The sequence below is a fragment of the Chinchilla lanigera genome, unplaced genomic scaffold (assembly GCF_000276665.1).
Source record: "Chinchilla lanigera isolate Chin_1 unplaced genomic scaffold, ChiLan1.0 scaffold00007, whole genome shotgun sequence".
Lineage (NCBI taxonomy): Eukaryota > Metazoa > Chordata > Mammalia > Rodentia > Chinchillidae > Chinchilla > Chinchilla lanigera.
In genome coordinates, this window is record NW_004955408.1 from 9,001,346 (window position 1) to 9,024,539 (window position 23,194).

At 44.2% G+C, this 23,194-nt stretch overlaps 1 protein-coding gene across 1 annotated transcript in view; it reads left to right on the forward strand.

The window, feature by feature from the left end:
- The first annotated feature begins 1,097 nt into the window (after positions 1-1,097).
- The window catches only part of Larp1 (La ribonucleoprotein domain family, member 1), a 78,496-nt gene continuing 56,399 nt past the window's right edge, over positions 1,098-23,194 (forward strand). Inside the window, exon 1 of the mRNA XM_013508667.1 lies at positions 1,098-1,122. Coding sequence (XP_013364121.1) covers positions 1,113-1,122 — 10 coding nt within the window. The 5' untranslated portion in view covers positions 1,098-1,112. The remainder of the gene's footprint in view (positions 1,123-23,194) is intronic.

Below are 23,194 nucleotides of genomic sequence, written 5' to 3' on the forward strand. Positions count from 1 at the left end.
CGACCAGGCAGTAAAGAATTATTCATTATAATAGGGTTGGAACAATGAGGGATTGAGTTATAAAAGAACTCTAAAAGAATATAGAAATAGCAGATGTAAGGACCTGCCACTAATCATGGGGCTGATGTACAGCATTCAAGGAGGGGTATCCCCAAGACTGAGATGCAGGTGTCTTTGGCTATGACTCACTGAATGGCAGAGAAGTTGTCCTGGTGCCACCTCAGGCCTGTGGAACTTGGTTAAAGTTCCCCTGGAAGGCGCTGAAAATGTGCTCTCTCAGGTATGAGGGGAAGCCATTCATAGGGTAATGTCTCACTTGAGAGACTGCTATGAAATACTTTGCCAAGGCTTCTTCGACAAGCTGTTCACTGCCAGATGCTGCTGGCTGCTGTGCGCTATGGGAGTCTGGAGCTGGAGCAGGCATCCATGTAGCAGGAGCGGGGCCTGGGGAGACTGCTCACCCTACAGGAGTCTTGATGAGCCAGCCCACTGTGACCAGGAAGCTAAACCCCTTCCTACTCACTGCCTCTCAGCACCTCCCCTGACAAAGTTGAAGGTCTTGTTATCTGGCAAAGGAAACACACATTTTAAGGGCTCAGATCCTTTCCAATGGTGCAGGGAGAAGAGGTCAGTTTGGAGCGAAGATAGTAAATCAATAACCAGCACAGGCCATCTTGAGCCATCCGGCCAGCCAATCTGCATAACCACAACTGCATGAATGATCTACAGAAGACTAGCAGAAGGCACCACCTCAATCTGGGCCTGTCTGTTCTGCGTGGTCATTGTCACTGGAACCCTCAGACCCTTCCAGTTACCAGGTCCCTTGATGATGTCATGATCCACTCTTTTGGAAGACAGGCCCAGGACACTGATCTGGGGGGGCCAGAGTAGCCCTGGTGCCAACCTCACCAGTGGCACCCCTCTGGAACATGACTTTGATCTTGTTGGGGTTGCGCTTGGGTGGCATGGTGAAGGTGGCAGGTGCAGGACAACCAAAGAAAGTTGTACCTTGGCCTCCTCCGAGCTGAAAGCTGAAAGCACCTTGATAATTTTTACCAGGCGTTTATGCTGTTTTAACCTCACCCATGTGTCCTCGCTGCTAGTCACTGCCCATGTCCCCAGGTAAGTGATGGCCTGAGTTCTTATGCCAGAGGTTAGTTTTGCCTGGTTTGGCATTTCACATCAGTGGGTCATACACTGTGTTTTTTCTTGTATCTGGCTCCTTTTGCTCAATATTATGTTTATGAGGCTCATCCATGTTAATCCTGTACTTGTAGTTTCTTTTCATTGCTGTGTAGCTTTCAGTTTTTAAATATACTGTAATTTATCCATTTCACTGATGTGTATTTAGATGATTCCATTGAGGGCTATCATGAAAATTGCTATTTACATTATATCTTTGAGTGACCATATTTATGTATGCATCTCTGCTGGTTATGCCTATGAACAGAATTATGTACTAGGTTATGGATCATCTACATAGTATATTGACATTTTTTAAAAATCAAAATTTAAAATAATATGCTTAGACCAATCACAATCATGTTAAAGGAAAGAAAAAAAATATCTGTGCAGGGAGTACACAGATACCAGGAGAAAAAAAAAGAAACAAAACGTTAGCCAAGCACGGTGGTGCACATCTATAATCCCTGCACTCTCAGAGGTTGAGGCAGAGGGTTTGCAAGTTCCACCTGGGCAATTTTGTGACTTCATGAGACATTGTCTCAAAAGGAGTGAGGGGCTGGGGATGTAGCTCACTGTGAAAGCCTTGAGTTCAATCCCCAGTACAAAAAAAAAAAAAAAAAGGCAAACAAGATACACACACAAAACGTAGACATGGTTGATATGTAAAGAAAACAGGAGTGATTTTTCCTCTTGACATTCTGAATCTCTCAATAACTGTGTAATAACCATGCAATATTTTTATAGTCAGTAGGAACATTTAATCCTATTGATCTCCAAAGTCTTGCTTAAATGCCACTTCCCCTCCAGTAGGCTGAGCATCCCCAGCCAGCGTCCTGCTCTATTTGTACAGCCCCTAGCTCTCAACCACCTGCTGTAGGAGCATAGGAGCTTGCCTCAGAGTGTGCTCCCCTATAACCAGACACATTGAATTAGCAACTCATTTATCTTAAAAGAACAGCCAGCTTGCTGTTAAGAGCGGCAAGAATCTGAATTTAGACAGCCACATTTGTCTTGAAAACCCTTGATGTTGAAAGGAGTGAAGCAACATTAGATTGTCCTTCAGCAAATCACTGATAGAGGCGTTCTGAACAGCTGGTTCAAGAGGGAGGAATTTTTGGTAAACCACATACGCTCCCAAGTATAATATGAACAGATCAAAGAGGGCAGGGGTGGGAAGATGAAGGGAAAAGCAAAACTCGGGAGCCTTGGTTTTGCATTACTAACTGTGTAAGTTTCATCAAGTTACACAATGTCAGCCTTCTGTCTGTCACCCTGGGGATGAGAGTGGACTAACTTCCAGGATAGCAAACAGGACTCCACTCCGATTAGCTGGCATTGGCTACCTAGAGTTCTCCATTGAGAGAGATCCTCAGGACAAGTCCAGGCTTTGTGGCAAAGAATGCTGGGACTGGTTAATCATTTCTGCCTTGAACAGGTTATTTGAAATTGGTATTATGTTTATTTGATATTTGTCTTTTCTGGGCAAATTGCTCTGAGAGTCTTTCCAGCTCTATGTTCAGAGTTTCCAGATTTAGATCTATTCAGGTAGCTGGTGGGCATAATAGCCATCCCACAGGCAATTTTCTTAATTCCAAAGGGGAAGGAATTTTAATTATCTTCTAAAACCATAGACTTTGTCTCCAGCAGTGAATGTGATATATATTTAAATAATCTGTGAGACTCTCAGAGCTCCTCAGAGATAGACATGTCTGCATACAAAGTGTTAATTACATACTCATAATCATTCTTTTGAGATAGATTATATTGTTACAATTACCATATTTGACAGTCATTCGTCTCTGTACATTGCTATCCCCTGTAGTTGAAGCTGGTCCCGGGAGGTAGACAGACATCTGTTCTGGTTAGTTCTGGGTCACAGTGTATGATCTTTCTGATGATTTGAGGCATTCTATTTGTCAGACTCTTGTTGAGGATTTTTACGTCTATATCCATTAGAGAGACTAGCCTGTAGTTCTTTTTGGTTCGCTTCTTGTCTAGTTTTAGAATCTGGGCCATGCTAGCTTCCAAGAATGATTTGGGGAGTACTTGTACCCTCTTGATTTCATTGAAGACTTTAAGGAGTATTGGTGTTAGATCTTTCCTGAAGTTCCTGTGGAATTCAGCAGTGAATCCGTATCAGAAAAAAGAATGAGCCCAATTAAATAACCTAATGATGCTCCTCAAGGTCCTAGGAAAAAAAAAGTGCAATCTAAATCCAGAGTTTGTACAAGGAAGGAAACTAAAAAAGTTCAGAGCAGAGATCAGTGAAATGAAGACTTAAAAAGCAATACAAAGAATCAGTGTATCAAAGAGCTGGTTCTTTGAGAGAAAAAAACAAAACAGAAAAACCCTGGTTGGTGGTAGTACACAGCAGAGGTAGTTTATGGATAAAGAAAGTAAATGTGGGCTGGGGATTTAGCTCAGCGGCAAAGCGCCTGCCTGGCAAGCGCAAGGTCGTGAGTTCGGTTCCCATACCGGAGAAAAACCAAAAAAAAGAAAGTAAATGTTCTGAGTATGGGCACACAGTCCAGCCCACTCAGGGTCCCCAGGACCATCTTATCTGTTGGCTCTGTCTGGACCGACCTGTTGTGTGACTTAACACTTCTAGAAGGAAGTTAGCCTTTGTCTTACCTTCCCAACAAATACTATACACTACAGTCATCAGGAAAGTGTTCGGGGTCCTATTTGATGAGTTTAAGGAGAGCATAAATTATAGCTTTGGCTGCTAAAAGGACCCAGGGGATAACAAGTAAGTATATCATGCTGGCCTAGCAACACTGCCCAGCTGTCAGGAGCACAGTGTGAAGAGAGACCACCGACGGTATGAACAGAGCACTGACATTCGTACCTGAGTTTGCACATGCTGCCTAACCTGTGTTTTCTCATCTCAGGATATTTGAGACTAATACTTATTACTTGTACCTATCTCGATGAATATGAGATAATCTATAAAAAGCACTAGTTTCTTGTCCTACAGAGGAAATATTAGTATCTTAAATTAACGATTACCAATTGTCTTGGTTACTACTTTTCTCTTACTCCCGAGACAAAATACCTGATTCACAGAATTAAGGGAGGAGGGCTGGGGATGTAGCTTAATGGCACAAGTGCCTGCCTGGTAAGTGTAAGGTCCTGAGTTCAATTCCTGGTACAAAAAAAAAGTGCCTTCCATTAAGGAAGGAAAGGTTTGTTTAGCTGACAGTTTGTGGAGGTTTCAGTCCATACTCAGCTGGCTCCTAGGCAAGGTGGCACATGGCACAGTGACAACAGTTCAAGATAGCAGAAGACAGCAAAAGCAACAAGAGCAAAAAGTGGGGAAGAGCAAGCCTATTTCCCTCCTTTATTTTGTAAGCAGGCTACCACCACCTGGGGCGGGTGTATGTAGCACTCACACCCTCTCTGTGCCCTCCTCAAGCACAGTATGAGGATGTTTACAAAGGAAGGACCCTGGCTCCTTGCTGAGTTGCTTAGTTAAACTTCTAAACTTCTCCAGTTGACACAGTTTATCAACCATTACAGCAACGATTGTGAATTTTGTTATTTTACTAAGTGGTGAGGTATTCCCATAAAAAAAAGAGAATTCAAGTCAGCAAAACAAAGTTAGCACTCAGGAGTAATTATTGGTGATCTTTTGAGGTGTGTCCCTGTGAAAATAATGTATGTGTTAAGAATTGAAAAGGGCAAAAATAAGGTCCTAATGAGCAGGCTAAAAATTATTTATTTTTAGTTTTTTACTGGTATATGTCTGCAATACATGTTGAGTGCATTCATTATGGTGAATTAGTACAAATGCATCTCACATCTTGACTTTCTTTACTTTTGCTCCCTCGCCCTCCCTCTCATCTTCCCCTTTCTTCAGTGCCCCCCTCCAAAATCTACTTCCCTGTTCCTGACCCCCTATCTTTTGTTTTTCTGTTTAAATTATTTGTACCTTGGGTTACTCATATAAGAGAAAACATATGATGTTTAACTGTCCATGTCTCATTTATTTTACTTAGCATTATGGACTCAAGAGACATCTATTTTCCTACAAATGACTCAGTTCTGTATGGCAGAGCAGTACTCCCTTGTGTATATATACACCTGTAATGGTTGATACACTGTGTCAACTTGAAAAGTTTAGAAGTTTAGCGAAGGGATTCATCAGGGAGCCACGGACCTCACTCTGTAAACATCCTCATCTTGTGCAAGAGAGGGAGGTGGTGTGAGTGCTACACCCACCTTAGGGGGTGGTAACCTGCTTACAAAATAAGGGAGGGAAAGAGACTTGCTGTTCCCCTGTAATTGCTCTTGCTGCTTTTGCTGTCTTGTGCCGCCTTGAACTGTTGCCCTCTGCCATGTGCCACCCTGCCTTGGAGCCAGCTGAGTATGGACTGAAACCTCCACAAACTGGGAACTAAATAAACCTTTCCTTCCTTAATTTTGGGTGTTGGGTATTTTGTCCCAGCAATGAGAGAAAAGTAACTAAGGCAATACCACATTTTCTTTATCCACACATCTATTGATGGGCACTCCCAAGATTCAGCTCTTATGAGTTGTACTGCTCTAAGCATGGGTACGCACATATGACTGTAATACGATGCCTTTAACTCTTTTGGGAAGATACCTAGAAGATGTGTAGCAGGGTCAAATGGAATTTTTAGTTTTAGTTTTTTTGCAGAATCCCTATACTGATTTCCATGGTGGTTTTACTAGTTTACATTCCTATGAATAATGTAGAGGGGTTCCTTTTGCCCCCCACATCACCAACACTTACTATTTTTTGAGTTCTTGATGATAATCATTCCTTCTGAAGTAAGACGGTCTCTCAGTGTTGCTTTGATTTGCATTTCTCAAATGGCCAAAGATGCTGAAGATTTTTTTCCTGTGCATACTGGTGATTTGTACTTTTTTTGAGAAGTGTCTGTTTATTTCAGTTTCCCATTTTTGATTGAGTCTTTTCTTTCAAGGGCTTTTTTTAAAGTTCTTTATATATTCTAGATACCAGTCCTTTGTGCAAGCAGTAACTGGCAAAAACTTTTTCCCATTCTGCAGGTTGACTCTTTCCTTTGCTGTGCAGAAGCTTTTTAATTTGATATAATTCCATTTGTTGACTGTTGGTTTATTTTGAACAGGGTATTTTTAAACTACCTGGTTTTCGGTGAATAAGGAGGAAGTCTATCCACAAATATATTTTCATTACTTTTTCAAAATTGTTATTTTTTATTATTGTTGTAAGAGACATAACATAAAATTTACCATCATAACCATTTTTAAGCAGAACTTTTTAATTTTGTTAAACTGATATTCTCTAACCATTAAAAAATAGCTTCCTATCTAGCATATACAAGGCCCTGGGTTTTTTTGTTTTTTGTTTGTTTGTTTTTTGAGACAGGATCTCACTAAGCAGTTCAGGCTGGCCTTGTGTTCACTTTGTAGCCCAGGCTGGTCTCAAATTCACAACGATCCTCCTGCCTCAGCCTCCCAAGTGCTGGGGTAACAGGCATGTGCCACCACACCAGGCAAGGCCCTGAGTTTAATCCCCAGCATCACAAAACAAAAACAAACATGAAGTAGCTTGCCCTTATAACCACCATTCAACTTTCTGTCTCTATTAATTTAACTACCTTAGATAAATCATACAGGTGGAATCAGACAGTATTAGTTGTTTTGTTTAGGCTTATTTCACTTTGCCTAATGTCCTCAAGATATATCCATGTAGGGGCTGGGGATTTAGCTCAGTGGCAAAGCGCCTGCTTGGCAAGTGCAAGGTCGTGAGTTCGGTTCCTGGTACCGGAGAAAAACCAAAAAAAAAAAAAAAAAAAAAAAGATATATCCATGTTGTAGCATGTATTAGAATTTCTATCCTTTTTGTGACTATTCTACTGTATGCATAAACCACGTTATGTTTGTTTATTTATCAATGGACATTTGAGTTGTTTCTACCTCTTTGCTATTTGGAATAGTGGCACTATGAGCCTTGGTGTACAAGTATATTTTCTACATGCTGCCTTTAATCTCTTTGGAGGTATACCCAGAAGAGTGAGATTGCTGGATCTGGATCCTATGATAGAGGGATGTGTGTGTGTGCATGCACGTGCATGTGTGTGTGATACTGAGGTTTGGACTCCAGGCCTTTGCACTGACTACATCCCTAGCCCTTTTTTATGTTTTTTATTTTGAGACAGGATCTCACAAAGTTGCAAAATTACCCAGGTTGAGCTGAACTTGCAGTACTCCTGCCTCAGCCTCACAGAGTGCTGAGATTACAAGTATGTGTCATATGTCCAGCTAATAGCTCTATTTATAACTTTTTGAAGAACTTCCATACTGTTTTGTTTAGTGGCTTTGCTATTTTCTATCCTGCTGTTGATTGGGATATAAAATAGTGAAGCCACTGAAGAAAACAGGAAAAAGGGAAGATTCACATTTATCCACATCCTTGCCAGCACTTGCTAGTCTGAGTTTTTGTTTGCTGTTTTGTTTATTTTATAGTAACTATCCTAGTGAATGTGAAATGAGCAGATGTCTTATTTCAATACACTTCTTGGGGGGAATATCCTGAGAACTAAAAGAACAAATCCCTTTGATTACCTAGAAGTGTGCCATTTTCCTTTTTATACATAAATGACTAACAAACTGTTCTGACATTTATCAAATTTTGTTTCATTAAACATATTCTGAAGCTGGGATATGGTGGTGCATGCCTGCAATCCCAGCTACTTGGGGAAGTTGAAGTAGGAGGCAAGTAGGAGGCTAATCTGGGTAATTTATCAAGGCCCTGTCTCAGTATTTTAAAAATCTGGAAGGGCTGGGCATGTATCTCAGTGGTAGAGCGCTTGTCTAGGATTTCTACAGTCCTGGGTTCTGTCTGCAGCCCTGCAGAAAGAACCCCAAAACATACCCTGTTATGCACAGATTAGCCTTCTCCACCTCCCCTGCTCACATTTGAAGCTTTTAGTTATGGAAAGATGGGAGTTTCCCATTAGTGGACAGTGGAGCGGGTCTACCCTGGGTAGTTGCTTTCTCCTTCTCAAAACCATTTTCCTTGCCAGGCATGATGGTGCACACCTATAATCCCAGTACTCAGGAGGCTGAGGTAAGAGGATCTCCATGAATTCGAGGCCAGCCTGGGCTACATGAGCAAGTTCAAGACCAGCCTGAACTACAGAGTTAAATCTTGTCTCAAAAAGGAAAAAAAAACAAAGAACAAAAAAACAAAAAAATGTACCACAAAATACAGATTTTAAGTGTAGTTCAATGGGTTTTAACAAATGTAAACTCCTATGACTCACAAGGTTTTGATACATAATCAGCTTTATTTGCAGAAAATGCAAGATTTTATAAGACAATTGGAAAGAGCGTAGAGTTGTCAAGAGACCTGGTGTTACCCACCCAAGCCTCTGCCATTAACCTGCTATGTGCCCTTGGCTGGGTCCCTTCCCTCTCTGGGCTTCCATTCCTGACCTGTACAGGGAGAAGGCTGAGTCCAGAGGCTTCGCCAGCAGAGGGTTCCCATGGCAGGACAGGGACTGGACCAAGGTCACGAGACCTCCTGCAGTTATGCGGAACTATTGTGTCCCATTTGTGCAGTGAATGCACCTCACCTGGGACCTTCTGGTCCAACTCTGGAGAAGACAAACTGGAAAAGTAATAATTGTAACAATAAACAAACGTGCAGACACCAGCCAAACCAAGACCTACACCCCATAGGACTGTACCTAAGTGCTTGTCACCACCCCCACACGCACCTTTTTTCCCTCCAGTATGTAAATGAAAGAAGATTCTAAATGGAGTAGCTTCAAGTTCACAGCAAGCACCAAAAACACCTATTTTGCCAAATAGATTGAGTTTAGCGCTTTGGTTGTTTGGAAATCCAAGTGCCTCCCTGAAAGAAGTGAGGGTTCGCCAGCAAAACAAGGTGCACCCCTCATGTGTATGTAGCATTTTTCAGTTTTCAAAGCCTTCTGATCTGTTTCTCATTACATCTACACATCAGTTCTATAACAGGAAACAGGACACGGATTAGTCTTCCCCTTGTTTCCCAGGAGGACCCAGAGGCTCAGCAAGAAGAAGCCGGTGTTTTCCCATTCAGGAGCATGCCCACTCTTCTGAACACCCTGCCCTGTGTTCTTCAGGGCTGGACCCCGATGATCTCTTGCTTTACAAACCAACCAACCCAGAGAACATCCAGAGTTGAAGAGGATCTAAAAACAATACCACTCAGTAGGTGGCAGTTGACAGAAATAGGCCCTTCTTGCCCAGCTAGCACGTATTAACCCTCGCTGTTCTCCCTGCAGCCCCACGTGGGCTGTCTAGTTCAGCAGAGGAGTTAGCAGAGGTCAGAGAGGTTCGTGGCTTGTTGAAGCTCACACAGCATAGGCTGCGCGGCTGAGCTTCCAACTGGCTGCCTGGCCGAAAGCCCAGCCCTTCACCCCACGCTTCGCTGCCTCACACTGCTGATGAAGGGACTTTCCAAAAATGCCATTTGCTGGCGAGATAAGCATCCTGCTCAGCTTCGAGGCCCCTATCCTAAAGCTTCCAGTGGAATCCAGGTGGAGGAATGTTTGGAAGTAGTCAGGTTTAAGTCCCTTCTGCCCCCAGAGATTGTAGGGTTTGATAAAATCTCTTGGAGATTCAGCCTTTTGGTTTAGGACAGTGAAAGACAGGTCCTCTGCCCTTGGGCTTCCAGATCTATTACACATGCTTTTGCAGCCTCGCCACCTGCCCACATTCCTCTCTCTCCTCCACCGGGGATAGGTGAGATGGGAGAACAGGTGGCAGTGCATGGATCATCTGGAAATCTGACAGCACAGTCCCCAGCCGTGGGCCGGCAGGACGCTAAATGACAGGGAATCTGCTGCCTGATTCAATCAGTGTGCGGTGTGCGGTGCTGCGGAGCTGCAGCTTGCTCGGCTCACTCCTGGGCCCGAGGCCCAGACGTTAGTCACAGAGCCGCAGCCAGAGCTCCAAGCGCTTCCAGCAGCACCTCATTCTACTGCTTCATTTCATTCATGGGGCTTCAGAGGCCTGGAGAGGGTCTCAGACTTGGGAGAGACCACACAGCACTCATTCTCCTATTGCTGAGAGCTACTGTGTGAGCCCTAACACGGAGATAAGATTTCTTGCACAGAATAGCCCCAAGTAGTGATAGGATGGGACTTCAGAGTTAAAAGAAGCAACAGGCAGGTTGACACGCAAAATCAGATTGTGATCTGGGCTGTGGAGAACATGGATACTTCACCCAAGTTGGTCCCAGGAGGTGTCTGCGAGAAGAGGCAGCTCAAACTGCGCTTGGGGGCTGAGGAGGACCAGGGATGGAAACAGCAGAGTGCAATGCCCTGGGGCTCCCTAGGCGCTGGGTGTGCAGGGAGCGAAAGGCAGGAGCTGTTTGTTGGGGCCTAGAGCAGCGAGGTCTTGTGGGCCCAGGCGAGAGCTCTTAGGTAATGGGAAGCTGTTGAAGGGATTTTATTTTTTAACGATGTGCTGTAACAGTTCCTGCTTCCAGGTGAGGGGTTCTCTGGGTGCCCTGACATCCTGGAAGTTTGCGCAGAACACACCAGTCGAAGCTTCCCAAGCAAAAGGACCCTGGCTGCTCTTTGTCTGCTTTTGGTGGTCTCTGTGTACTTTAGCCACACGAGGAAATCAGGTCACCCGTGTTCACTGGAAGTTCCTTCTGCCTACTGTATGTCTCAGGTAGACCTAGAGCTCCCCACACTCGCGGAATGGACGAACCTCTGACCCAGTGGCTATTGCAGGGACAGGCAGCCTTTCCCTGCCTGGTCCTGCAATCAGAGTTCATCCTGTGTGTTTAAGGCCTCGACAGCCTACAGCCAAACACCCCTTTAATATTGTTTTAACACAGTGTTTCCTGATGACTTGATATACATTTATTCATATTCTAGGGAATTCTGCTTTAGAAAGGATACCTTCAGCGAAATCCTCCCGTCTGTAGGCCTGACTCATGGCAACAGCGTAATAAATGTTAGCCATCATCATTATTCTCCCCAAGGGCAGCAACCATGTTTCATACTTTGGCTAATGTGATCATACCTCCTGCAGGTGCCTTACCCAGTGCTCAGACCTCAGGGACAAAGGCACAATTATTTTGCCAGTTAACTAACACCGACTATCCATGCTGGTTTCCACCTCCAGGGCCCCATGGCCTCATCTAGCTAGAAGACTCCTCGCTTCCCCCTCTCTTTTAAGGCAGAAGCCTAGGGAAGCCTGATCAGGGAAGTCATAAACATCCCTGAAGGTCAGCTGGTGGTAGAGCATTCCGCCCTCCCTTTTCCATTTGAGCAAGCCGTGCCCCCCAGCTCCAAGTTCAAACTCAAGTCTGGCTACCTCTGTGCAAGTGTCCCTGACCACCTCTTCCCTGTAGTCCTTGCTGTCTCCCCTTCAGTCTCCTGAACTCATCTGTACTGTGCGTTAGTGACGGGCATCAATCCATCAGTCTCTGCAGGGGTCTCACAAGGGCAGATACTTGGAAGTAACACCAGAGGTGGGGTAGAACCTAGGCTTTAGTTTGTGCACTGAACCTGTCTGATCACATTTGTTATTGTTTGTTTTTTTCTGGTACCAAGAATCGAACTCAGGACCTTGCACTTGCCAGGCAGGCGCTTGTGCCGCTGAGCTATGTCCCCGGCTTATTATTTTTTTTTAAAGTTTCTTTTTATGTATTTATTTATTTATTTATGTCTTTTTGAGACAGGGTCTAGCTATGCAGTGCAGGCTGGCCTTCAGTTCACTTTGTAGACCAGGCTGGTCTCAAACTCTCTAGGATCCTCCTGCCTCAGCCTCGGAAGTGCTGGGATTATAGGTGTGCCCCACCACACCCGGCTCTAATCACATTAAAATTCAGTCTAAAATAATAGTGTGAGTGCTGGGTGGGTAGCTCCTTGATAAGCGCAGGGCCAGGCTTTAACCCTCAGCACCACCCCTAAGACAAAACAAAACAAAACAAAACAAAACAAAACAAAACAAAACAAAACAAAAAACCTGTGTGGACCATACAAAATATGCCTACGGGGAAGGACATTGGATATGGAAAATCTTTAGAAGTCCTAGAGCAGTGATGGCGAAGCTTTTAGAGACAAGTACACAGACTGCTACCTAAAACCCACTTACTTATCACAGAGGGCCAGCACTGCAATTAAGAGTGAATACTGAGGTTTAAATTTAGAAAACATGGCTCATACATTAATGTCTTTTGTCCTAAAAGATAAACAAATAATATGTGCACCATGTTCACCACCACTGTCCTAGAACTTCCATCAAGGAGCAGCATGACTCTAGATCAGACATCTCATACTTCTGAGCCTCAGTGTTCTCATCTGTAAAATAGGCTAACACTTATTCTACCTTCTTTGTGGGACTTGAATGCTTCTCCTGACTATGCCAACAACCACTACCAAATTTATATAGTAATGAACATTTGTTTTAGTACTTCATATGTGTCAGGCACTATTCTAAGCACTTTGAATGATACATTGATTGGTTGATTTAGTGTGTGGTAGTGGAGATTGAACCCAGGGCCTTTGCACTGAGTTACTTCCAACCTTTTTTAAAATTTTTAAAAAAATTTTTAAGGATGTAATCTTGTACAACTACTATGGAGATTAGTATGGAGATTCCTTAAGAAACTAAAAATAAAAATTCATTTTGACCCAGATATTTTGCTTCTAGGTATCTTCCTGTAAGAGTTAGACACTGTGTTACTATGATACATGCATATCCATGTTTACAGTGGCACAGCCCATAATAGCTGAATCTTTAAAGTGAGCTATATACCCTTCAACTGATGAATGGATAAAGATAAGGTAGTATTTGTACACAATGGAGTACTAGTATATTGCTGTAAAAAAGGATAAATTTGAGTCATTTAGGGGCAAATGGGTGCACCTGGAGACAATAATGTAAAGTGGAATAAATCAGACATACAAGTTTATTGTTTTTTTGTTTTTTTGTTTTTCTGGTTTTTTTCTCCGGTACCGGGAACCGAACTCACGACCTTGCGCTTGCCAGGCAGGCGCTTTTGCCGCTGAGCTAAATCCCCAGCCCCCAGACATACAAGTTTAAATGTCACATAGTTTCTCTTATATGAGAAACCCAAAGTATAAAGAATTTAAAGAGCAAAATAAAAGAGGATAATAGGAAATAGGGAGATGAAAGTTTTGTAAATATGAAGGGGACCAAGAGATAGAGGGAGAGGGGAGGGAAAGGAGAAGAGGAATTAAGAACTAAGATGTGTTATACACATGTACCAGCCTCCCATGAGGAATGTAATCATTATTGCAAACATGCACTGATAAAAATTAAAAATATATTTTAAAAAATTTTGAGACATGGTCTCCCTAAGTGACTAACTTACCGTCCTCCTGCCTGGGCTTCACAGTTTGGAGATTGTTGCTCTCTTTCCTTCCTTCCTTCCCTCATTCCTTCCTCCCTCCCTCCCTTCCCCGCCTCTCCCTCCCTCCCCTCTTTCTTGAGACAGGGTCTTGCTATGTAGCTCAGGCTATCCTTGAGTTCACTATGTAGCCCAGGCTGGTATGAAACTTGCAGCAAACCTCCAGTCTCAGCCTCCTGAATGGTGGAATTATACGAATGAGCCATCACTCCTAGTTTGTACTTTGCCTTTATTAACTCCTTAACCCTTATAATAACCTTATAATAATCCTTATGTGCTGTTATCATCTCCATTCTACAGATGAGGAAACTGAGCCAGAGAGGGGCAAGGAGTGAGGTCACAGAGCTGGTAGGTGACAGTACTCACAGGTATTGGCCAGTTAGTTAATCTTCTCAAAGACATAATGATTTTGTAAATGCTTCCTTTTACACCGTTTTATATATGGAGACACTGGAGAAGCAAGGTGGCTTACCTGAAGTCACAGAACTAGGAAATGAGCAATAATAAAAATTGAACCTAAATCCAGTTCTCTGACCCCAGATCCCTTGTCTTTTTTTGTGTGTGTGTGCCTCCTGTAAAGGCCAGGCAAGTGTTCTGGGAAGAGAACAATGTTCTGCTGTGGAGAGTTTTGTTCCTTGGGGCAAGGACCAGGTCTTGTCCTTCATTCTTTGCACTCCTGTCCTCAGGGAAGGGCTTTCTGACCTGGAGCTTGGTGAGGACAGACTGAGTCTGGTGCTAGTGGCCATCCCTGCCCTGTAATAATGATGGTCATGTTGGCAGGGAACCTGCCTCCTGCCTTCATTTTGGCTGCTGATTTCCATTTGTCTTTATTAGCTTGGATATGTTCCTGATCATGGAATGTTTAAAAATGGTTCCCTGAGTTTGTCTGGGGTTTCTGCATTTTCCATGTATACTACCTGTGTCTCCTGGAATGTGCTTTAGGGGTCTGGAATCAGAGAGGTGACACCTGGGTTCTGCCCTTGACTCTGCTGCCCTGGCAATACTGGAAGAGGCCACTTGATGTCTGTGGATCCCAGTTATTCACCAGCTAAGAGAATCCTGTCTGTCCTGCCTCTATGAAAGTCCTTTAGAAGATACACACGTTAGAAGATTTTTAAATAGAAAATGCCCAGTATGTGATATTTAACTGACTGCATGGAAAGAAATTGCAGTGATTTGGGGACAGCCCTGGCAATTCAGAGTTATGAAAGGGAAAAAGCAAGAAATAAAACTGTTGCTATACAGTATGATTTCAGTTCTGTGAAATAGTCATAGAAGAAAGACTAGAAGAAACTACACCAACATATTGCTAGTGATTGCCTCTAGGTTGTGGACTTATACATGAATTTTCCTGTAAATTTTATTCCCATTTGGTAAAGTTAGTGCATTTTATTTTGTATTACGTTTTATGGTGTAGATAAGTAAATAATTATATATTTATCATATACAATTCAAAATTTGGATCAAAATATATATAGTTTAGCACTTGATGGTGTTGTTCCAACAAAACTGACATGATGAGGAATGATCCTGGATTCATTAATTTCTTTATTCAGAATATAGATTTGGGGTTTCTCTTCTCTGCATAGCACCACTGATGATGAGTACTACAAGGAACACTAAGAAAAGTGAGGTATGACCCGTGCCTCCAAGAAACACAACCTAGTTGGACAATAAAGCATACTCAGAACCAACTGTAACTCAATGTAGAAAGTGAAAAGTACTTTATATGCTGTAGGGAATTTCCTACTAGGAGTTGAAAGCAGGGAGAAATCTGATCTAGCTGTGGAGATTAAATAAGATCTTATACGAAGTTGGCATTTTATACTGAGCCATGAAAGCAAGTAAAATTCTGGACAAGTAGAAATGGAAGGGTCATTATTGGCCATAATAAAAGTAATGAAAGGTAATATTTACTTAGCATGTACTAGACACCCAGCGTTGTGCTGCTGAATTATGTACATTATCTCACTGAAGGTGCAGTGAAGCTTTACAAGTAAGTAGTAGTATTATCTCCATAGATAGGGAAACCAAGGCTTAGAGAGAGGTTAAATATTTGCCCAAAGTCATAAGACAGTCAAGCTGGTATTCACACCATTAACATTTCTGTCATAAAATTGAGGCAAGAAAATACAGGGCCCAGAGAGTAGGAGACAGGAGCTTCCTGGAGGTAAGGACACATATGTCTTGAATATGTGTCTGTGCCCAGGGCTTGCTTGGACGGTTCTTGGTACATGATGCATGGTCAGTAAATGCTTGTTGGCTGGAAGCACGAGAGCCGTGAGTGGCCCACTGTCGTTGGAGTGCAGGGCGTGTGGCTGGAAGGCAACAGGATGGGGAGGTTAGGGCTGGGCTGGGCGGAGTATGAAGGTGGAGATTTTGAGCAATGGCAGAATATGCCAAATCCATTTAAGAGTCAGGGAGTTGGCTCAGGCAGTGTTGTGGCTTGTGTCTAGATGGCCCCCCACAAAAGCCTCATGCAGTCGTAGCTGGGGATTTTTCAGAGGTGGCTGGATCTAGAGTATGTGAGGCTGGGATTGCAATGCTAGGTCCAAGGGCACTAGAATTAAGGGTGTGAGTGCTCCCTGCCCTAAGTAGCCTGGATAAGATATAAGGGACTGCCAGGGATATAGCTCAGTGGCACAAGTGCAAGGTCCTGAATTCAATTCCTGGCACAAAAAAAAGAGGACAAGCAAGATGTAAGGGGCAGAAAGAGCTGCAGTTGCCCCTTGCTTGCTTTGTTACCTTCTGTCCACCATGAACTGTTTCTCCTCTACAGTGCCTGTCTGCCATGTCACCCTACCTTGGAGCCAGTGGCTTATGCACTGAAACCTCTACAAACTGAGCTAAATAAACCTTTCTTCCTTTAACTTTGGGTGTCAGGTGTTTTGTCTCAGCAATGAGAAAAGTAACTGATGCAGAATTTCGTACCTGAGAAGTGAGGTCACTGCTGTGTCTCTACCTGGCCATGTGGCTCAAAAGCCTTTAGAATTGGTATGTGGGAAGAGTTTAGAAATGTTCTAAGATGCCAGCTAAAAAAGTGGAGCTGGAACACCTTAGGTGGTACTTGATGAGAGAGTCTTGTTAGAGCTCAAAAGACCAGAAGGCTGAAAGAAATCCTGCTGGTAAAGACCAGGCTCAGGAGGTTTCTGCTGGGAAGAAGGACTGCACTGGTTGTTGGACTCCAGATGATGAGTGTTATGACTTGGCAAAAAGTTTGTCTGCATTTTGCTCATGTCCAGAGACTGCCTGAGACTGAAATTAAGGGCAGTGTACCAATGAATCTTGCAGAAGAAATTTCAAGGCAGTCTAATGTTTCATGGCTACTGCTGGGGCTTTTAGCCAGATTTACGTTTTGAGTCAAGAGCAGAAAGCCCAACAGAATGATTTAAAATGCAGTGAGTGTAGCCAGAAAGGAAGCTCTACTTAAGTTACAGCTTACAGGGGACCGGGGATGTACCTCAGCGGCACAGACGCCTGCCTGGAAAGTGCAAGGTCCTGAGTTTGATTCCCGGTACCAAGGAAAAAAAAAAGAAGAAAAAATCACAAGTTACAGCTTACAAAGATAGAACAGAGGAGAAATTGGTCACTGAAAAGACTAACAAAAAGCCAAGTATTTCAGAAGAAGCTAACAGAAAAGATCACCTGAGGACATCACAAGAACCAGCCTTTGCAGCTTCAGGGTTGCAAACGTGAGACTTTGCTGTGAGAAGAGAGCCCCAGGGAACTGTGTTCCAGAATGGCCTAGAGAATTTTTCCTCTGGATTGGGTGTGCAGAGTGCTCAGTGATTCAGGTACTCAACCCTTACAGCCAAAAGAGAAGGAAACCTGACTACTGCTTCAGCTGGCAGCAGACCTTGTCATCATCCACGTGGTGCTGGTTTTAGGTGCACACAGAATGCAAGAGTTATGGGGTCAGGAAGGCTTCCACCCAGATTTCAGAAGAAGGACTTGGAGGCCAGGCAGTGTGCTCTTGAGAGGGCTGTGTGTGAAGCTGTGAGAGCAAAGCCAAAGATCTGGGGAGGAGACACCAGAAGTTTGGAGAATCCAGGAATGTAGATCATCTGAGGAAAACTGCAAGGAGAGAGCAGAGTCAGCCCAAGAGAGAAACCATGAGAGCTACAACCACCAGAAGTACCATGGGGCAGAGCCACCCCAGCCCTTTGGAGTTCACGACTTGCCACAGATTGCAAGGGAGTAGAACTGTGGGATTTAATATTTGCCTTGCTGGATTTTGGACTCGCTTTGTTCTCATTCCTTGCTATCCCCCTGCTTGTAACTCTTGGAATGGAAATGTCTATCTTGTGCCATTGAATGTTGCAAGTGTTTAACTTTCTTTTCTTTTGTACAAGGGCTTGCAGCTAAGAGTTTGCCTTACATCTTGGAGGAGACTTTGGACTTGGACTTTTCAGCAGTGCTGAAAAAAACTGTTAGGACTTTGGCAGTTTTTAGAGATGGACTAAATGCCTTTTGCCTAAAGGGATGTGCATGAGTCTCTGGGGAACCAGGGGTGGAATGTTATGGTTTGTATCTCAATGCCCCCCAAATCCTCATTAGTCATAGGTGGGGATTTTTCAGAGGTGGCTGGATCTAGAACATGTGAGGCTGGGATTGATTCATGGTACAATGCGAGGCTCAAGGGCAGTAGGATTAAAGGTGTAAGTGTTTCCTGCCCTTAGTAACCTGGATAAGATATAAGGGATAGAAAGAGCTGTTGTTGTCCTTTGCTTGCTTTGCTACTTTCTGCCTACCATGAACTGTCTCTCCTCTGTGATGCCAGTCTGCCATGCCATCCTGCCTTGAAGCCAGCAGCTTATGGACTGAAACTTCTACAGCCTGAGCTAAATAAACCTATCCTCCTTTAACTTTGGGTGTCGGGTATTTTGTCTCAGCAATGAGAAAAGTAACACAGCCAGTATTCTAAGTTGGGTCACAGGGAGGAGTAGCGTTAAAGTTGGGAAGCCCACGTGGGAGCACTTGAGAGGAGCAGGAAGTCCAGGGAAGGGCTGGAGATGGGCAAGGGGCTACACAGGTAGAACTGATGGAAAGAGGCTTAGGTGGTGCCAGTCTGCAGCTCAGAGGGGCAAATGTGTTAAGAGTACACTGTCTATCAGAAGCGTAGGGCAAACCACCCTCCTGCCTAACCACCTCCTTCCTCACCACCTCCTTCGCCTTAGTCATCGGTAAAATGGGGGTGAATGATCCTAGTTAGTGGACAGGACTGCACTCGGGTAAGTATGAAGACAGTCAGTATCCTCCACTGTCACCACTCTCCTTACATGTCAGCTGCTTTTGTTCACACGTTCGCAGGAGGCAGTCTTGGCTGAGATGCTGCCTGGAAGTGGAAATTATTTCATGGCATGTGCCCGAAGGCCTGAGACAGTTCAGGGCCTAGAATGAGCCCTCCCCAGTGGGCACTGTTTATTTGGGCAAGGCCCTTCCCTTCTCTAGCCCCACCCATAGCTCCCTGTCCCTGTAAAGAGGCCTGACATCTGAGAGAGTCCCCTGATATCAGAGGAAGTGCAGGTTCTTCCAGAAACACAGGGTCCTTCAGGAAATCAAACTCAAAGAGGATAAAACTACATTTTTTCCTTTCTCAATGTAATCTCAGCTATTTGGAAGGCTGAGCAGGAGGGTTGTAAGTTCTAAGCCAGCCCAGGCAACTTAGTGAGACCATGTTTCAGAAGAAAATAAAAATTGCTAGAGGTGTAGCTCATTGGTAAAGTGCTGTCCTACCACATGTGAGGCCCTAAATTCAATCTCCAGTTCAGCCAAATAAATAAAAATAGAGGGACATAATAAGGCATCATGGAATTTCTAGGTTCTCCTTCACATTCCTAAACCAGATGGGCAGGTAGTAGACTTGTGATTCTGTGGGTGGAGAAATGGAAGCAGAAGCAGGCTCAGGAGGCTCCCTAGAGTCATCCTGCCAACGCAGAGACGGGACTCTGAGTTACAACCAATTCTCTAATCTCATGTTTAGCCCCTTCTGTCTCTTTAGGAAGTCATCAGCACCAGGAGCAAACAAGTACATAGTTAATTGTAAAGAGGTATTTGGACTCAATCTTTCAGTGTTTGTGTGTGTGTGCATGTGCGTGTGACTCTGATGTGGTTAAAAACATGATATATTTAACTGTTTAACAGTTTACCCTGATCATCACTTGGGCAGTGAGGTTGTTTATGTACTGTCTGAGTACCACTTGGGCTTGAAAAATTAATGAAAAAATAAGCAATTTTTGGTCATCCTGTATTTAAATATTTGGACTGGTAAGTGGTTAAGCCCTGGGCAGGAGTTAGCCTGATCTTTGTCATAAAAATCTTTTTTTTTTTTTTGTCTTTTTGAGATAGGGTCTCGCTATGCAGTTCAGGCTGAACTTGAGCTCACTTTGTAGCCCAGGCTGGCCTCAAACTTGCAGTGATCCTCCTGCCTCAGCCTCCCAAGTGCTGGGATTACAGGTGTGCACCAAAAAATCATATTTTGTCTAACTTCTTTTCTTGGCCTGAGGGCATATATCAATTCGTTGGTCTCCCTAATTATAGTTTATCTTTTGGAGAAACAAGATTCAAAATTTTTAGTGTTTTTCCAGGCCTAAGTACAGTATTTGATGAATTCTCCATGACTACTACTCTGGAGATGGCAACAGAGAACACAGAACAGGTTGTAGAGTTTGGTAAGGTAAGGGGGAGGCCTGAAGACTTGCAGGCCTAGAAAACCACGCTGTGACAGTCTACTGTACTTTCTTTTTTGAACATCAGTTTTTCTTTGTAACTAAATGCAGTAATAGCTCCAAGACCTAGCCTGATGCCTGGCATGTAATAGGGACTCACTTGATACCTGGGAAAAGAATATCTATCTCACTGGGCTACAATGAGGATTAAATAAGATAATGAAGGTCACATATTTTTCATAGAACTTAGCAGATAATTGGTAATAGAAGTAGCTATTCTTAAGTGTTTGTTCATGACTTGTATTTGGAAAAAATACATGCATGTAGCATGGTACAGTGGGTCAGAACTCAAAAAAGCTAAATATAACACCTAATCCTAAAATTTTAGATGTGTGTGTGTGTGTGTGTGTGTGTGTGTGTGCGCGCGCGTGTGCAGTGTTAGGAGTTGAACCCAGGGCCTCAAGCATAATAGGCAATCACTTTACCATTAGACTACATCCCCAGCCTTCTGTCATTTTAATGTGGGAAAAGCTACTGGATTTAGGATTAACAAATTCAGATGTAAGGGATCTGCCAAGGGCCATGTGACCTTGGATGAGTAACTTTACTTCTGTAAACTTCAGTTACTTCATCTGCAAAACCCGGTGACTGAGTCATGATTATGATTCTTTCTTCTGGCTGTAAGAGACTGTAAATTGAAGATGTAGTTTTTAAGGCAGGCCAGGCCTAAGGTGTGCAGATCTGTGTCCATCCAGCTCCTACACAGCAGACCTGGCCACACTTTTCACCTCTGGCTCTGACAGATGGATAGTATCAAGCAATTACTCATCCACACAAGCCCTGCTACCCCTACAAGTTGTATAGGGTCTATCTCACCTCTACCTCCATTTATAAAAACAACATAGAAAAAAGAATGAATGACTAATAAGCTCAGTGTGGTGCCACATGCCTATAATCCTAGCACTATGGGAGGCTGCGGCAGGACTACAAATCTGAACTCAGCCTGGACAACTCAGAAATCTAATGTGACCCTATTTTTAAAAAATGTGTGTGTGTGTATATGTATTCCAAAAATGTATATATATGTATACATAAAAATGTGTGTATATATATATTCCAAAAATGTATATATATGTATATATAAAAATGTGTGTGTGTGTGTGTATATATATATATATATATATATATATATGTTTTACCTCAGTGGACAGACCCTTGGCTTCAATCCCCAGTACCCTCCCAAAAAGGAATGATTAACAATGACAGTTATGTCCCCTATTAACAAAATCCAGAGAGGGTCTAGTGTAAGTAATATCAGGAAATATTTATCAATATATGAAAGATAGTGCAGCAGCAATGGGCACTCATTTGCCTGCAGATTAAGGGTATATATAATGCAATTATGTAAAATCCTACTTAAATTCATTGGCATCCCTTTACTCATTCCCTTCCTCAGTCACTTTGCAAGCACTGGCCTAAGTGTGTGTCATTAACAGCGCTTTGGCTGACACTGTCTCACTTGACTTTTCACGAGTTCAGAGTAACAGTAAGCAAGCCAGGCATTATCTCCCACCAGGAGAGGGGGCCCGGGGAAGTGTGCAGGGCTGAAGAGGCGTGGTGGGGTGATGGAACAGTTGGAATTACACATCAGATCGCCAGGCTATTGCTATCAGTACTTTCCCCAGTGCTTCTGGTTCCAATTCTGCAGCCCAGTCTTTGTGACCCATGCAGTTCCAAGTATTTTCAATCAACTGCCCCTCCATCCAGCAGGTCCGGTGTCTCATCCTTGTTTTGGAGATGGGCAACATTCCAGGCTGTTGAGTCTCGAGCAGGTGGATCTCAGCTAGTCAGAGGCCAGGACTGCTCCAGTGATGAGGGGGACCACTTGATGTCCTGATGTGCATGAACACGGAGGGGTCTTGTGGACTCGCTGATTTCTGGGTCCAATTCCAGACTGTGATTTCTAACAATTTGGGGTCTGAGTCCAAGGAAATCTTCCCTTACCATGCACACGAAAATAGCCGGTCTAGTCCAATTCACTACCGCAGTAATTACTGTTTTCACAGGTACTGGTCAAAGCATTTGTTCAGCAGTTGTTTATTGTCTCCTTCTCCACCTTAGAACGTACATTCCACAAGGATAGGTATTTGTTAACTGGGCTTGTTGACAAATCCGTTTCCTAGAACCCTGCTAGCCTCTACAGAACGAGGTAAGCAAACATTTATTGAATTAAATGTGCACCGAAGTTTGCCACCTCTGTCATGTTACAAAGGAGAAACTGAGGCCCATGAAGATGGAAGTGACTGTCACAGAGTTGGGAAGGGGCAGAGCCGCGGCAAAAATCTATCTTCGGGGAATCCCAGTGGCGCGTCGGTTCAACTCTATCCAAAGCCGTTCTGTAGAATGAAAAAAAAAACGAAACAAAAAACGAAATCCACATTCTCAAATATTTGGTTTCGGGGCCCAGCCCAGGATGAGGGCTATCGGCAGCTCGGGTTCGGGCTAGGCTGGCCTTCGCGGCCGGCCGGAACCGACCCCTCTCCAGCAGCGATCGGCCGGCGCGAGAAGCGGAGCGGAGCTCGGCGGGAGGTGCGGGCGGCGCCCCGAGGTCACCCGGGCGGGGCCTGGAGGGCCAGGCCCGCTGGGTACCCGGCAGGGGCGGCGGGGGCGCGTCCTCGCAGCGGGAAGGCCCTCTCCTCAGCTGTTGGGAGTCAAGGATGATACGAACGCCGACTTCTCCCCGAATCTGCCAGAACGCGCGAGCAGGCCGGGCCCGCCGCGTGGCCCAGTCCCATGTGCTCCACCTGCGGCGGTTCTCAGGCGCGGGCCCTTTAAGGCGCCTCCCCCTCCCCCACAGCTCCTGCCCCCTCGCTCGCTCCCTCCCTCTCGAATTGCATCAGGCACGTGCTCGCCCCCGTCCGGTCTGGGCACCCCCACCCCCAGCCCGGGAGGC